We start from the raw sequence: 18,676 nt of genomic DNA, 5'->3' as shown, positions 1-18,676 counted from the left end.
CTTGTAAGTTGGATTCCTAGGTATTTTATTCTCTTTGAAGCAATTGTGAATGGAAGTTCATTCATGATTTGGCTCTCTGTTTGTCTGTTACTGGTGTATAAGAATGCTTGTGATTTTTGCACATTAATTTTGTATCCTGAGACTTTGCTGAAGTTGCTTATCAGCTTAGAATGTCTCTTTATAATAGAACAATTTTTATTCCTTAGGGTATTATACACTAATGGGATTGCTGGGTTGAACAGTATTTCTGTCTTTAGGTCTCTGATGAATCAATCACCACACTGTCTTCCACAATGGCTGAACTAATTTACACTCCCATCAACAGGAAATAAGTGTTCCTTTTTATGCACAACCTTGCCAGCATATGTTGTTTTTTTGACTTTTTAATAGTAGCCATTCTGATTGGCATGAGATGGAATCTCATTGTGGTTCTGATTTGCAATTATCTAATAATCAGTGATGCTGAGCTTTTTTTCTAGTCCCATTAAATTGCCATTAACATTCTTCACAGAAACAGAAAAGACTATTTTAAAATTCATATGAAGCCCAAAAAAAGCCCAAAAGCCAAAGCATTCCTAAGCAAAAAGAACAAAGCTAGAGGCATCATGCTATTCGACACCAAACTATACTACAGGGCTACAGTAACCAAAACAGCATGGTACCGGTACAAAAACAGACATATAGACCGATGGAACAGAATACAGAACCCAGAAATAAGACTGCACACCTACAATTATCTTATCTTTGACAAACCTGACCAAAATAGGCAATTGGGAAAGGATTCCCTATTCAATAAATGGTGCTGGGAGAACTGGCTAGCCATATGCAGAATATGGAAACTGGACACCTTCCTTACATTATATAGAAAATTAACTCAAGATGGATTAAAGACTTGAATATAGTAAAACCCAAAACTATAATAACCCTGGAAAACAACCTAGGCAATACCATTCAGGACATGGACACAGACAAAGATTTCATGATGAAGACACCAAAAGCAATTGCAACAAAAGCAAAAATTGACAAATGTGATCTAATTAAACTAAAAAGCTTCTGTACAGCAAAAGAAACTAACAACAGAGTAAACAGACAACCTACAGAATGGGAGAAAATTTTTGCACTCTATGCATCTGACAAAGGTCTAATATCCTGCATCTATAAGGACCTTAAAACAAATTTACAAGAAAAAAAAAACACTACAAAGTGGGCAAAAGACATGAACAGACACTCCTCAAAAGAAGACATACATGTGGCCAAAAATCATGTGAAAAAAACTAACTCAATGTCGGTGATCATTACTAAAATATTATGGGATCACCATCATATATGTAGTCAGTTGTTGACCAAAAAATCATTATATGTCACATGATTACACACACACACACACACACACACACACACACACACAGAGTCACAAAAATACATATAGAAAGAGAAAAATGTTTACTATATATTTGACTTTAAGCTCCATGACAGGTGGGAGCCTTGTTCCTTTATGTCCCAAATGTCAGGGACCTCAGTTATATCCCCAGGATTTGCATACAGTAAGAACTTAATAAATAATTAATTAATTGATGAATGAAGGAATGAATGAAAACATCTCAAAAATTAACTAATAGTGTATGCTAATATTGGGTCCTTATGAATTGTTTAAAATTTAGACATATAAGTGATCTCAGAAACTGCCTACTCCAAAACCTTTGCTTTGATAATGGACATGCACAGGTTCAGAAGGATCTTTTTATAAGTAAAAAAGCCTGTCTTTAGCAGACCTAAAACACAAAAAATTCAGTTAGGTACATTTTGCATAGCATCATCTGCTTACAAATAAAATATTTTGAAAACAAGATACAAATTCCTAAAGTAAAATTCTGAAATAAGTGACAATTGAAAATGAAATTAAAACCCTCAAGTCTATTTTCCATTTATTCAAAACAAATAGTATTAATATAAAACTTGAAAGTAGTACAATGTACTAAATGTTTGTGTCTCTGCAAAATTCATATACTGAAATCCTAACCTCAAAGTGATATTAGGAGATAGGGCCTTTGGGGGGTGATTAAGTCATGAAGGTGGAACCTTCATGAATGCGATTAGTGTCCTTACAAAATATGCCCCAGAGAGATTTCTCAACTATTCTGCCTAGTGAAGTTAGTGAGAAGACAGCTGTTTATAAGGAATAGGCCCTTATCAGAAATTGCATCTGCTAGCACCTTCATCTTGGAATCCCCAGTCTACAAAATTGTAAGAAATAAATATCTGCTCTTTGTTAGCCACCAAGTCTATATTTTTTTAACAACTTGAATTAAGTAAAACAACAAGTCTTATAAACAAAGAGAACAACAGTTTAATTACAATTTAAGTACAAGGAAAAGTTATTTTTGCCTTGCATTGTTAAATTTCACATTCTGAGATTTAAGACTTAAGGAGCATTAAGGACATAAATCAGCAAAACTGTACCTTTTTGTTACTTGTAGAAAAGCCTATCAAAGTTTTGCTGAATCAGATTGTAACATTTGTGTGTGTGTGTCACCAACCTAGATGGTTTCCTTCAACAAATGACAGAGTGATCATTCCAAACTGATGTAATCCATCAAAAACACTTTTCTACATTCAGCCAAGCAGCAACTCAACTGATTTTGACAAAGAAGCTGAAAAGGCTGATTAATTCTGGAGTTTTAACTAAAGATCAGCAAATCATTCCCCATGTTCATTTGTCAAAAACACGGACTTATAACGTTCCCCTCTCAGAATAACTGTAGTATAAAGGCATAAAAAATGCATGTAAACTACCTAAATGGGTCTAGCATCAGTCACTCCCAAAATTTGTTTAATTATTTATATTAGTCAAAATCTAAAATGAAAGCTCCATTTAAAAAGACAAGGAAGCGATTCAGGATTTCCCTAAATGAACAAGAGTATTTTTGTAATCTAAAGCAAACTCAACATATCTAAAATACTCTTTGAACAAAAATTAAATTTTGGAAAAGCTCTTCTGTTTCCCTAAACTTCATATAACCCGAGAGTGTTAATGAAATTCTGCTTATTAAAATATTTTGTTCAATAAATATCTCAAAAATATCTATAACATTAAAAGCAGATCACATTCATTAAATAAATGTAAATCTCAACTTGATCATTTAGATTCACTTTTCCAAAAGGTACAAACATTTCATCAAACTTCAATTGAAGCTTGCTTTTTGTCATATTTATGCATAAAACTTTTGCCAAACAGAGAATATGTTCGTTCAATGAGAACAAAACTAATTTTGAGTACTCTTACATATTTTAGAAGTATTGAATTTTCTAGGAATACTTCAGAAACATATTTATAGATCTTGAAGTCAACAGAAAAGAAAGCATAGAGAAAATCGTTTGGAGTAACTTCACAGAAAACAAATTTCTGTGGCTTTACTTGATAAATAACCATTCATACAAATTATTATGTTTACATTCATATTTAGTCTTTGAAACTGGTCCCTCAAGAGGAAAATACTGAATTAAAGTAATTTTATAGTATACTTGAAATTATCTTTTTCACTTAACATACAGCCTGCAATCTGGTAAATCTGCATACCACCATGTGTTTTGTTTTAAAAACTGGTTGTTTTATTTCAACTGTTTTGGAAGTCTTTAGTGGTGTCATTCATGCACAGTTCGTTTGCTAAAATCGCCACCTGTCTCACTTTAGTGGTTTTTCCGTTTTATGTTATGTGCTTGGTCTTTAAAGGCTTTTGGCTTCTAGGAGCCTAGATTTAAAATTCTACCCAGTTTGAATGTTCACTAAAATGTTCTTTTCATACAGTCATAGAACACCAGAATTTATTAGGTTCAACACTATCTTAGAGGTTAGCTAACTGTTCTTATTTCTTCCAAGAAGACACCTAAGACCAAGAAAAGTAAAGTAACTTCCCCACGGTTAAACATGCATTAATAGTGCTGCCAAAATGCTCTTCTAACTCACTAAGGCAAAACTCTTCTGATTCTGAAGTTTCTTATTTTGTCAAGGCATCTCTATAAAAATATTTGCTTCATAAGCACTTACCCCTCAATGCAGGCAGCAGAGATCTCTCCTTCTTATCATCACATTTGTTACATTCACTGAAGTACAGCAGTAAGAAGACATCAACAAGAACCCACATCAATGAAGTGGCTAGAACCACCTTGCAGTAAACAAATCTCCTCATGTCTTTCCTTGATTTCTAGTTAACACACAGATTGAAGACAAATGCTACTGTGATAAATCCAAGCCACACAGGTGAACTCCAAGATAAAAGCAGCATACATTCCACTGTATTAAAAAAAAGAAGAAGAAGAAAATTTCATTAATTGTACACATAGATTTTTGGATAAAGAACATATAACATGAAATGTAGGACTTACTTAGTGCTCTCAAGTATATCAGCACTCAAGCCTTCGAATCCAAAATTAAAAGCCTAAATAAATGAAAGTTGCTAGCAAGCTAGTTGGCTAACATTTTAATACCTAACACTAGATCTGCCACTACTCTGCTAGGCCCTTGACAAACTATTTGATTCCTTTAAGTTGTGTTGTAATGACCTTAAAGTCATATCATGATATTCTTTATAGCACCAGGTTGTCAAACAGTGCAATTCTGAGTTTACTCTAATTCAGTACTTCTGATTAGCCAATAATACTGAAATGGAAATCATCCTAGGATACATTATATTATAGCATCTAAGATCTGGCCTTTATAGACAGACATGTCTAGGTCCATACACCTCCTAGGAATAGAAGACTTTCTAAGCCACAGTTTCCTCGCATGTATAATGTGGATAGAAATGCCAAACCTAAACCTCATTTGTTATGAGGATTACGTAGAATCATACTTATAAAGCATCTTGCAGAACAGATAATTATCAAAACATAAAACAGAGCTGGGCATGGTGGCTCACACCTGCAATCCCAGCACTTTGGGAGATCGAGGCAGGTGGATCACCTGAGGTCAGGAGTTTGAGACCAGTCTGGCCAACATGGCAAAACCATGTGTGTACTAAAAATACAAAAATTAGCCAGGCATGGTGGCACATGCCTATATTCCCGGCTACTCGGGAGGCTGAGGCAGGAGAATCACTTGAACGTGGGAGGTGGAGGTTGCAGTGAGCCGAGACTGCACCACTGCACTGCAGTCTGGGTGACAAGAGCGAAACTCTGTCCCAAAAAAAATAATACATACATACATAAAAATAAAATAAATATATAAAATAACAAAAATTGTTCTCATATTCTTAAGTAGAGCAATTACAAGACATGATTAATAATCACATAGCCTCCAAAATCCCAGCTGATCTGCATAGAAAGTATCTACAATAAATGTGTATTTAGAATAGATAGCATGCATCCAATTTATCAGAGGAAAAACATATTAATATAAATGATTTAAAATAATCAGAGCAAGAATTCTAACGGCTATAACAAAGATAGACACATAATTATTAAGAGACATTTTCCCAGGTAAGTGTAGAATGAATACCTTACACATATTTGTTTTATTTATACTACATTGAGCATTTTATTTATACTACTACATTTGTTTAACTACCTGGTTAACCAACTTTTATCTATAAAGTAAGTAAATCAGACAAAACATAATCTGATACCATTTGTTACATTTCAAATAATATCAAGTAAAATATAAACTTATTGATGTGAATAAGATAAGTGATGAAGTTTTGACAGAGCTATTTGGGGTGAACAGTATTAAATACAAAGACACTTGAAATATTTCATAAACGTGTGTCTCAGAATAAAAACATCAAATATAATTTGATAAGCACAAGCTCTTTAAATTAACAGCAGCTGACAGCACCATAAAGCAACAGAAATTCTGTCGCCTGTTATAACCAACCTAAACTAGCAACAAATTCAAAATTCACATAAAGTGCCAGTTACAAAATAATTATTGTAACAGATTTTATTTTAGTAACTACAAAAAAATTACATTTACATTTATTCAGAATATATATGTATACACACATATAAAATGGAGAGATATATGTAAATCCAAAGAATACATGACATTTGGGTGTTTTTTTCTTAGAAAAAGTAACATGTTATTATCTACTTTGTTTCATTTCCACTTTAATTTTCTATAAAAATGATAGCTAAATATTGGAAATCAGCCTCTAAACCTGATAATAAAGGAATTATTGTCCCATACTTATTTCCTGTTACTGTGTACATTCTTTTCTAAATTTGAGACATGAAACAATTCAAGCTATCAAATTTTCTGTATTCAGTCTTAAGATAGGGTAGATCCTTTCAGTTTATCGTAGAAAATAATTCCATGGAGAAGTACATATAACATTGATGGTCACTACACAGCCATCCCCAAGTTTACAAGGAGTACCTTATACATAAATGATCCTGGAAGATGTAAACAGCACCATGCCTGGCTCTGTCATCAAATAAGGAGATGACCTGAGGTAGGTATCTTGCTTTTCAGTGCTTCATTTGTTTTTAACATATTTCCTGTCCCATCAATCTCACAAAATATTGTGAAGCTTAAGCAAGATAAATAATTTAAAATATTGTTTAAGAAAAGATGAAGAATATTATTATAATAGAAAATCTGAAATCACTCAGTATTAATTAAATATTAAAATGTCTAAGCTAAGTCATTTCCTAATAAGAGCCTAACAGCTGAGGTTATTGAGAATTTAATTTAAACTTTAGTTATGATAAAAAGTCAAAATTACATATTATTGCCACTTCAAGTAGTATTCAAATTATCCTGATTTCATAGCCTGGTAGCACTATATATTAAGACATTAGCACTGAAAGAATTCTAACTATACCATTTCATGTGAAAAACTAAGTTGCTGTTTAAACTTCTTATCTAATTACGAAACAGACTCTCCTTATTTTTTTAAGTTTTTAAATTTTATCTACATCTTGAAAACACCTAAGCCTTGAAAACAGGCTAAACTTTATCATTCACAGAGATCTAATCCCCTGGCACTTATAAAATAATAATCTTGTATATTGTATTTCAATATTCCTCTTAAGAAAACTGAGCAGAAAAATGGTACTTTAAACACAGAATACTAATCAACATAAGCACAGTTGGTGGCCCAGGTTTATTTAAGAGAATCAGCGTCTGCATTATGTTTCTATTCCAGGAAACCCCTACTTATTTGCAAATACTGTTCTGTTTCTCAAACAGTCAGAAAATCCAAGTTCTTCAATATCCCTGGCTTGCCAAGCCAATGTAGTGCATGAGCAACTTGTCTCAACTACAGCCTTTTCTATCCAATACTATTACCCTTTTCCTAATTGTTTCAAAAACATTAAGTAATGGTATCAGCAAGATTGTCTATATTATAGTATTTTTACTTGAAAATGTGTACCATATTTCCTATCTTTATTAAAAATTGATTTTAAGGCTGGGCACAGTGGCTCATGCCTGTAATCCCAGAACTCTGGGAAGCCGAGACGGGCGGATCATCTGAGGTCAGAAGTTGGAGACCAGCCTGGCCAACATACTGAAACCCTGTCTCTACTAAAAATACAAAAATTAGCCGGGCATGGTGGTGTGTGCCTGTAATCCCATGTACTCAGCAGGCTGAAGCAGCAGAATGGCTTGAACCTAGGAGGCAGAGGCTGCAATGAACAGAGATCGCACCACTGTACTCCAGCCTGGGCAACAAGAGAGAAGCTCCATGTCAAAAAAAAAAAAAAATTGATTTTAAATATAAGAAATAAATCTAGATAAAGTTTAGGGCTTTGTCACTATGTTGTTAAAAAGAAAAAAGAAGTTTTTGCTTTGGTTTGTTATTTGTTGTTCTTTTTTAATTAGGAAGTTATTACTCAGGGAATCTACTTTACTTGCTATTAGACATATTTTTATCTATAGTCATAAACTTTCTTTTGTAGAAAATTGTGTAATGGGAGCAAATTTTTTCAGTCTATTTTATGAGGCTATCCTTGAGGCTGCCAAGGGATCCTGGAAACTAGTATAAGGCTGCTGGTAATCCTTCCAGAAGTTTCAGGCACTCAGCATACTTTAAATGTTTTAACTAGGCAGGAGTTTCTGTGAGCTAATGACCAAATAATTTTGCAGAGTTTGGTTTATAGGCTGATAAATGTAGTGAGTAAGCCCTGAAAAAACACCATAAATTAGCTTCAGGTCTGACTGATAGGGAAACAGATCTTTGCATGAATAAAGATAAAAAATTGGCCGGGCACAGTGGCTCACACCTATAATCCCAGCAATTTGGGAGGCCGATGCACGTAGATCACCTAAAAGTAAGGAGTTCAAAACCAGCCTGATCAACATGGCGAAACCCTGTCTCTATTAAAAATGTAAAAATTAGCTGGGCATGGTGGTGGACTCCTGTAATCCCAACTACTCAGGAGGCAGAGGCAGGAGAATCACCTGAACCTGCGGGGCGGAGGTTGCAGTGAGCCAAGAGTGTGCCATTGCACCCCAGCCTGGGCAACAGAGCAAGACTCTGTCAAAACAGACAAACAAACAAACAAAAAAGACAAAAACTTAAGTTAAACCCAGGAAATCCACTCACAGCCTAAACCAAAGTGTCCACTGTAATAACCACATCACACTAAAGGTTAAACTAAGAGACAAAGAAGCCAACAAATATAGTGCTAAATAAATGCTTTTTACTGAAAGATGGTAGAAGAGAAGAAATAAACAAAACTGAAGAAAAACAACAAAAAAGTCCTCATTTGCATATCAACTAAGGAAAGGGAGAATATTGATAACATAAAGTTCAATTCTTAGGAGGGAACCTAACATAGGCTGTAAAAGAAAACGTTTCAGAGTTACTTTGTCATGATTTGAGTCTGGGTTCCAACACTCACTAATTGTGCAACTTGATTCAAGTTCCTTAAATGTTTAAGGCCTTGGTTTTCCTATTCACAGAATGTGAATAATAGTAGTTACCTTGTAAGACTAGGATGAGTACAGGGATGTAACATGTAACCTCTTATAACTGTGCCTGGCACATAAGAACTCATTATACATTAGTTATTATTACTAGTAGTAACACTTACATTGTTTTCATCAGAAACATCAGTGAAAGAGCCAGAGAAAATAATGAGGATTCTCCCTGCCCACCCTTGAGGAAACATTGCATGCTCAGTGTGTAGGCGTTCAGGGGATTGGAGAACAAGAGCACCACGTAGCAGAACTATTTTAGATGTAGTTTCTAACGTGGTATGAGTTACACAAGGTTTTACAATAGCAAAAACCAAACGAACTGTGCACTTAAAATCAATGCATTTCACTCTGTGTAAATTGTACCTCCCTTTTAAAGGTAAATAGGTACCATATGATTCCCTGATATCATCAACTTTTTGAATTAAATAAATTGTAGTCATAAGTTCACCAGATAGGAGAGCTTCTACTTAATGCCTTTCTGATCCATTTCCTACCATGTTCACATCAGTCACTTAGGTCTCCTGGCTGTTCCTTAAATATGCCAATTACTAGCTTGCCTCAGCGCATGTGTGATTGTGCTTTCTCTGCCCAGTCGTAGGTTCATGGCTCCCTGCTCTTGTTTCCTTCAGATCTTCCTTCCTTCCTGCTCAAATGTCACATCACCAAGAGCTTTCCTATCAGCCTATATAAAACAGCACACACACCTTACTCACTCTCTATCTTCTCACCCCACTGAACTTTCCTTCTTAGCAATTATCACCCCCAATTTACTAAAAAATTGTGGGTTTTTTGTTTCTTATTTGTCCCCCTTTCTTAAGTGGTAAGCTATATGAGAACAGGATTACACTTCTCTTACATACACCCTCTCTAACTCCAATATATTTACATTTTAAAACTACAGCATTTGTTGTTATGGGCTGAATTGCCCTTGCCTGCCACATTCCAAAAATTCATGGGTTCAAGTCCTAACCCCTAGTATCTTAGAATGGAACCATATTTGGAAATAGTGGATTTAAAAAGGTAATTAGACGAAATGAGGTGAGATGGGTGGACCCTAATCTAATCTGACTGATACCCTTCAAGGAGGAGATTAGGACACAGGAAAACCACATGAAGACACAGAGAGAAGGCAACCATTTGTCAATCACAAAAAGAGGCCTCAGAATAAAATCAACACTGCTGACATCTTGATTTTGGACTTCTAGCCTCCAGAACTGTGAGAGAAAATACATTTTTATTGTTTAAGGCACCCAGTCTGTGGTATTAATTATAGCAATCCCAGCAAAGGAAAACACTGGCTAGTTAAACCCACTTTCCTGTACTCCACTTCTACATGCAAACAGGTGAACATGGCTGGCACGAAACTCCCAAATTATTCCACCTCTTCTCATTTTAAATCTATGCCCACATTGCAGTGGAGTCCAAATCAATCTCCATCTTCCAGACAACAATTTTGCAGTTTATTTGACTTCCTTATACTGTCATCTCCACACTTTCTTTTTCTCATGGCTGATCACTATGCATCTACATTTAACAGAGAACATATAAACAATCAGGAGAGAATTTTGCATACTACCATGTTAAATGTATCGCTTGCTTGTTTCTATTACCCCCATACCAAATTTGGCAAGTCCAGCTGTTACCATGGTGAACTGTCCCTTTAAGTCCCCTGCCCTCACATATTCAAGGATTTGACTTTTCTGTATTAGTTTATCTTTTCTAACAAGTCATTATTACCAACATGCAAAGATGTTATATTCATAATAATCTTTGAATAAAGTAATTTCACCACACATCTCTCTTCAGGTACCCCTACATCCATCTATTCACGCGTAATGTAAAACTTTTGAAAATAATTATGTATGTCTATATATCCCTATCCTCCCATTCTCTCTTAAACTTCACAGGCTTTAGGTCCTGCCACTATGTGGAAATCTTATGTGACAAGGTCAGGGTCAAATCCAATGATCAATTCTTAATCATTATCTTACACAAATCCTCAGAGCATTTGGTACAGGCTGGCCAAGAACCGTGTACTCCTTTCTAGCAACTTGTTTCTTTCACATTTTATATTTGATTGTGCAGCAAATTCTGTTGGCTCCACTTTCAGATTTGTGCCACTTTTCACCAATTCCACCACTCCAACTATAGACCAAGCAGCCGCCAGGATTCTGAAATGCTGCCTTAGATTGTTTTAAAAAAAGTTTTATTGAGATATAATTCATATATCTGATAATTCACTCATTGTATCATTCAAAGTATACAATGCAATATAGTCACACAGTTGTGTGTCTATCACCACAATTAATTTTAGAGCATTTCCTTTTCTCAAAAAGTAAACCACTCCCCTTTGCTAGAACCCTAAATCCTACCATCATCCATAGACATAGGTAATCACTAATCTGATTCATTGCCTATGAATTTTCCTATTTTGAATGTTTCATATAAATTGAATCATACAATATGTTGCCGTCATGACTGTCTTCTCTCACTTAGCACAATGTTTTCAATGTTCATTCACGTTGTAGCATATACGAGTACTTCATTTCTTTTTATTGCCAAATAATATTCCATTATACAGCTATATATATTTTATTTATCCATTCATCAGTGGCTGCACATTTATGTTATTTCTACTTTTGACTATTATGAAAAATTTAAGCTGTGAACATTTACATACAAATTTTCTGTAGACATGTTTTCATTGTTCTTGGGTATATACCTAGGTGTAGAATTGCTTGATAATCGCTATGCCTTAGCATCTTAAATGTACCCCCATTATAATCTATTCTTCACACAAAAGGCAGGTGGTTCCTGTTAAAACTTAAATTTAATGGCCGGGCACATTTGCTCACACCTGTAATCCCGGCACTTTAGGAGGCCGAGGTGGGCAGATCACAAGGTCAGGAGATCGAGACCATCCTGGCTAACACAGTGACACCCCGTCTCTACTGAAAATGCAAAAAATTAGCCAGGCCTGGTGGTGCACGCCTGTAGTCCCAGCTACTCAGGAGGCTGAGGCAGGAGAATCGCTTGAACGTGCAGGTTGCACATTGTAGGTGCAGGTTGCAGTGAGCCGAGATCATGCCACTGCACTCCAGCCTGGGCGACAGAGTAAGATTCTGTCTCAAAAAAAAAAAAAATTAATTTAATTTAATTAGTTATCTTCCCTGTTCTGCTCATTATTGATCAACAGCTTCTATCACATTTAAAATAAATTGTAAATCCTATCCTTGGCCTGAAACACAAGTATTGGTCAACACTAAGAAGGGATGGCAGGAATAAGAATATTTATGGCTCTCTTTGACAAATGTGCCTACATCACCATCCTACCTGGTTTCAGGTTACAGGGCTGCTGTTTCAGGCCAACCAGTCACTTCCAGCCATACCACTATGGACCATGAAACTAAACTGGGTCATATTTGCTGGTTTCCAGACCCATCTACAGTCTGGCAATGTTGTGCCGTTTGTTGCAAAGGCCACCTAATAATATAATGATAGTCAAGGTATTAGATTTTCCAAACTCAATACTCAAGTCTATTACATAAAATGGTATAGTATTTTTATATAACCTATGCACATATTCCTGTAGTCCTTAAGTCATTTCTAGATTATTCATAACACCTAATACAATGTAAGTGCCATGTAAATAGTTGTTATGCTAAATTGTTTTTATCTGTGATTTTATTGTTGTGTTTCTACTTTTACTGTGTTCTTTTGCAAATATTTTCAATCCAAGGTTACTTGAATCTGTGAATGCAGAAACTGCAAACACAGATGGCTAACATTACTGCTAACTGAATCCCTCTACCATGGCCTATGTGGGCAAACATGGGAGGTATAATGGGTCTCTATATATTTTGTAAAAATGTCTCTGTTCCGCTTGCATTTAACACTTTCATATGAAAGCTCTGGGTTAGATTAATAGAGGACTGGAGAGAAGAAAAGCAAAGTTATACTGAAATAGGGCACACAAAATTTCATGGCTGTGGAGAAAGCAATAATTCTGACATCTGGGGAAGAAATGGCTTGTACACCAAGAGCTGTGAGGAAGAGGATGGGTTAATTAACGTTGTGTTTGTCACCCAGCTCCAGAATCAGAGCCTGGCAAAATAATCATATGGCCTGCCTGAGTGAAGTAGCATCTGTGGCTGACAATCCAGCCTGCTGTTCCATTTGTCATCTCTTCCAAGTGCTATGAAACAGAAAAACTCATGTGGGCATGGCCAGTCCTAAACTGCTCTGCTGTGCCTGATGCCATAAATGGCTGCTCCCAAAAAGATACCCTTCCTCCCACCTAAACAAACACAAGAACTTGCATAACATTTTTTCTATCTGGCTGATAGAAATTCACTTGCTTCTCCTGATATCTGAGCACTTTGGCTTATGCCATGTATACAATCCAGGCTACAACTCTTCAGTGACATGGCACATGCTTAATCAGACCAACGTAATGATGATCCAAATAAAGTTTAATAAAAAATTCTGATGAGACAGACTTGTATCCCTTTGGGCTATATGTTTGTACATGGGCAGAGTGAGCCATGGACTATCTCTCCATGGAAATTCAGATTCTATTAAATCATCTATTGCAACGGTGAACAAAGATAAGCAGTTATATGTAAACTCCCTTGTATCAGTTGTGCTGGATAATACATTGTTCTTAGACTACTACAGTTTGGCTTTATAGAATAAAACCTACTGATATCCTCTTAGACTTATTTACGGTGACTGTGTACAGGACCATGGGGAAACATGAGTAAAGTCAAAACTCCAGGTTGGCCTAATCCTGTTGTTAGAAGTTCTGTTCATAATAGCCTTATGTAAATACTGTATGAGGAAAAACTAAGTGAATCTGACCCCAGCCACTGTCACATTATTTAGGGTGTTCAATGGAGTGCCATACTCACATGAAAATTCACCAGAAGCCAACATTATGGAAGATCAAGAGTGGATATCATTGAGAGACATTCCTCCACTCTCATAAATTCCTAATACTTCTTACTGGGGATGCCAACAATGCAAGGCCCCAAACACTCCAGGCCACTTTTCATAATTGTGTTTGCAGTAAGGAATATTGAAAAAGGAGGTGAGAAAAAATGGCTACTGTTTGTCCCATCTGGGACAAACACAGGAAGCAAGTGGAACTCACACAAATACATATTGTACTTCTATAGTCATACCATCTTCATAGAATGGATATCCCTATACGCAAGCATGTGTGAAAAGACCAACATGTGACAAACTGCATTGACAGGTGACATCTGATGGCTCATGTACTTCCTGTGCCATGAGTAAAAAATGTCCTTTGCTCTAATACAGAAGTCTATTCTGCCAAAATCCATGAAATAATAACAAGCTAACTTTTAGCTTTTATGTGAGGTGAAATCAAATTCCAGACCCTTCACAGACCTGAAATCATCACACACAGAAAAAGCAGGAAATATGTATGTGTGTCTGTGTAAATTTTCATATTTCCAGAAAATTTCTAGAAAGATACACTCACTAAACTTGGTAATCTCTGAACAACAGAATTTGCAGTCTTCTGTAAGCTTGAATTTTTACTATAAGCATGTATTACTTTAAGAATAAAACAACCCCCTTAATTACAAAAACTAAAATATTCCTTTCATTTATCCTACAGATACAATTTAGTGCCCACATAAGTGCCAACACCGTGCTAAGGCACTAAAGATAAATTCAGAAAAATCCTCTGAGATACTATAAAAGATGACCATCCCCAAGACATGCAGTCATCAGATTCTCCAAGGTCAACACACACAAAAAAATGTTAAAGGCAACTAGAGAGGAGGGGCAGGTCACCTACAAATGGAACACCATCAGGTTAATAATGGACCTTTCAGTAAGCCAGAAGAGATTGTGGGACCTATATTCAGCATTCTTAAAGAAAAGAAAGTCCAACTAAGAATTTCCTATCCAGCCAAATGAAGCTTCATAAGAGAAAGAAAAATAAAATCCTTTTCAGACAAGCTCATGGAATTTGTCATCACCAGACCCACCTTACAAGAGGTCTTTAAGGGAGTGCTAAACATGAAAATGAAAGACCATTACTCGACACACACACCCACACACACAAACCCACTTAAATAAATAGCCCACTGACACTATAAAATACCTACCATGATCAAGTTTACATAACAACAAGCTAAGCTACTATAACAACATGATGACAGGATCAAATCTACACATATCAGTACTTACCTTAAACATAAAGAGGCTAAACATTCCCACTTAACAGGATAAACATCCCACTTAACAGGTACAAAGTGAAGATTTGGATAAAGAAGCAAGACTCAATCATATGCTGACTTCAGGAGACTCATCTCACATGCAATGATACCCATAGGCTCAAAGTAAAGGTATGGACAATAATCTACCAAGCTAATGGAAAGCCAAAAAAATATTGAGCTGCTATTCTAATTTCAGACAAAACAGACTTTAAAGTAACAAAGATCAAAAAAGACAAAAGAAGGACATTATATTTGCTACCAACACTGGGACACAGAAATTCTCTTCTTAGGAACCTACAAAGAGACTTAGATAACCACACAATAACAATGGGAGACTTCAACATGCAACCAACAGTATTAGACAGATCATTTAGGCAGAAAACTAACGAAGAAATTCAGGACCTGAACTCAACATTTGACCAAATGTACCTAACAGACATATACAGAACTCTTCACCCCTTAAAAACAGAAGATATATCCTTTTCATCTGCACATGGCAAATACTCTAAAATCAATCACATATTCACCCATAAAGCAATTATAAACAAATTTTTTAAAAGCTGAAATCACACCAGCCACACTCTCAAAACACAGAGCAATAAAAATAGACATCAATTGGGCCGGGCACAGTGGCTCATGCCTGTAATCCCAGCATTTTGGCAAGCCAGCGTGAGAGGATCACCTGAGGTCAGGAGTTTGAGACCAGCCTGGCCAACATGGTGAAACCCCATCTCTACTAAAAATACAAAAATTAGTCAGGCATGGTGGCAGGACCCTGTAATCTCAGCTACTGGGAAGGCTGAGGCAGAAGAATCACTTGAACCCAGGAAGCAGAGGTTGCAGCGAGCCAAGATTGTGCCATTGCACTCGAGACTGGGTGACAAGAGCCAGACTCCGTCTCAAAAAAAGAAAAAAAAAAAAAAAACAAAGAAGATCTGTCAAAAGCATACAGTTACATGGAAATTAACCTGCTCTTGAATGACTTTTGGGCAAACAATGAAATTGAGGTAGAAATCAAGAAATTCTTTGAAACTACGAAAAACAAAGATGTAACATGCCAGAATCTCTGGGACACAGTTAAAGCAGTATTAAGAAGAAAGTTTATAGCACACATGAAAAAGTTTAAAAGATCTCAAATTAACAACATAACATCACTCCTAAAAGAATGAGTAAAACAAGGGCAAATTGACTTCAAAGCAAGCAGAAGGAAGGAAATAACCAGAAACAGAGCTAAACTAAACTAAATTTAGATGTGAAAAACCATAGAAAAGATCAATGAAGCCAAAAGTTGGTTCTTCGAAAAAATAAATAAGATTAATAAACTAATTAGAATAATAAAAAGGGATAGAAAATGAAACACAATCATAAGTGACAAAGGAGACATTGTCACTGAATGCACAGAAATACAAAAAACCCTCAGACACTATTGTAAACACCTCTATTAACACAAACTAGAAAACAGAAAAAATGGATAAATTCCGGGGTGAGTTCCAAAATTGAATAAGTAATAAAAAACCTACCAACCAAATAAAGCCCTGGATAAGAGGGACTAACAGTCAAATTCTACCAGACCTATAAAGAACTGGTGCCAATCTTACTGAATCTCTTCCCAAAAATTGAAGAGGAAGAAATCCTCCCTAACTTACTCTGTGAGGCCAGTATCATCATCATACCAAAACCTAAAAACAAACACAATGAAAGGAGAAAACATCAGGCCAATATCCATGATGACCATAGATGTAAAAATCTTCATAGAGGTAAAAGCAACATACTAGCAAACTGAATCCAGCAGCACATCGAAAAGTTAATGCACTGTGATCAAGTAGGTTATATCCCTAGGATGCAAGGTTGGTTCAATATACGTGAATCAATAAATGTGCTTCAACACATAAACAGAACAAAAAATAAAAACCACATGATCATCTTGATAGACACAAAAAAGGCTTTCAATAAAATTCAATATGCCTTCATGTTAAAAACCTTCAACAAACTAGGCATTAAATGAATGCACCTTAAAATAAGAGCCACCTATGACAAAACCACAGCCAACATCACGCTGAATAGGCAAAAGTTGGAAACGTTCTCCTTAAGTTCTAGAAGAAGACAAGGAAGCCCACTCTCACTACTCATATTCAGCATCATACTGGGAGTCCTAGTGAGAATAATCAAGTAAGAGAGAGAAATAAACTATCCAAATAGAAAGAGAGGAAATAAAACTATCTCTGTTTGTGGACAATAGGATTTTATACTAGAAAACCCTACAGTCTCTGCTAAAAGGCTACTAGGTCTGATGAACAACTTCAGCAAAGCTTCAGCATACAAAATCAATGTACAAAAATCAGTAGCACTTTTACACACCAATAATGTCAGAGCTGAGATCTAAATCAAAGAGGCAATCCCATTCACGACACACACACACACACACACACACACACACACACACACACACTTAGGAATACAGCAATACAGCTACCCAGGGCAATGAAATATCTCTACATTGAGAATTACAAAACACTGCTGAAAGAAATTAGAGATGATACAATGGTTAAACAGTCTATGCTCATGAATATGGAAGAATCAATACTGATAAAATGGCCATACTGCCCAAAGCCATTTACAGATTCAATACCAATCCCATCAAACCACCAAGGACATTCATCACAGAATTAGAAAAAAAAACCTATTCTAAAGTTCATATGGAACCAAATAAGAGCCCAGATAGCCAAAGCAATACTAAGCAAGAAAAACAAAGCCAGAGGAATCACACCACCTGACTTCAAACTATACCACAAGACTACAGTAACCAAAACAGCGTGGTACTTACTGGTACGAAAACAGACATAGACCAGTGGAACAGAAGAAAGAACCCAGGAATAAAGCCATACACTTATAGTCATCTGATCTTCAACAACATCAAAAAAACTAGCAATGAGGAATGGACTTCCTATTCAATAAATGATGCTGAGATAACTGGCTAGGCATATGCAGAAAATTGAAATTCCTCTCACCATATGTAAAAGTCAACTCAAGATAGACTATAGACTTAAATGCAAAACCTAAAACTATAAAAACTCTAGAAGATAACCTAGGAAATACTACTCTGGACATAGGTCCTGGCAAAGATTTCATGATGAAGATGCCAAAAGCAATTGCAACAAAAACAAAAATTGCCAAGTGGGGCTTAATTAAAGAGCCTCTGCAAAGCAGACAACAAACAGACAACCTTCACAACCCTCAGAAATGAAGAATATATCTACAAACTACACATCCATCAGAAGTCTAATATTCAGAATCTATAAGGAACTTAAATAAACAAGCAAAAAACAAACCCCATTAAAAAGTGGACAAAGGAAGATGGCCGAATAGGAGCAGCTCCAGTCTTCAACTCCCAGCGCCAGCGACACAGAAGACCGGTGATTTCGGCATTTTCAACTGAGGTACTGGGTTCATCTCACTGGGGAGTGCCGGACGATCGGTACTGGTCAGCTGCTGCAGCCCGACCAGC

At 36.0% G+C, this 18,676-nt stretch overlaps 1 protein-coding gene across 1 annotated transcript in view; it reads right to left on the bottom strand.

Annotated features, from left to right (window-relative positions):
- The window catches only part of GALNT13 (polypeptide N-acetylgalactosaminyltransferase 13), a 613,112-nt gene that overhangs the window by 521,024 nt on the left and 73,412 nt on the right, over positions 1–18,676 (bottom strand). The window contains exon 3 of the mRNA XM_025404576.1: positions 4,046–4,291. Coding sequence (XP_025260361.1) covers positions 4,046–4,187 — 142 coding nt within the window. The 5' untranslated portion in view covers positions 4,188–4,291. The remainder of the gene's footprint in view (positions 1–4,045; positions 4,292–18,676) is intronic.

The sequence above is a fragment of the Theropithecus gelada genome, chromosome 12 (genome assembly GCF_003255815.1).
Source record: "Theropithecus gelada isolate Dixy chromosome 12, Tgel_1.0, whole genome shotgun sequence".
Lineage (NCBI taxonomy): Eukaryota > Metazoa > Chordata > Mammalia > Primates > Cercopithecidae > Theropithecus > Theropithecus gelada.
This window is presented reverse-complemented; position numbering and strand designations above follow the sequence as displayed.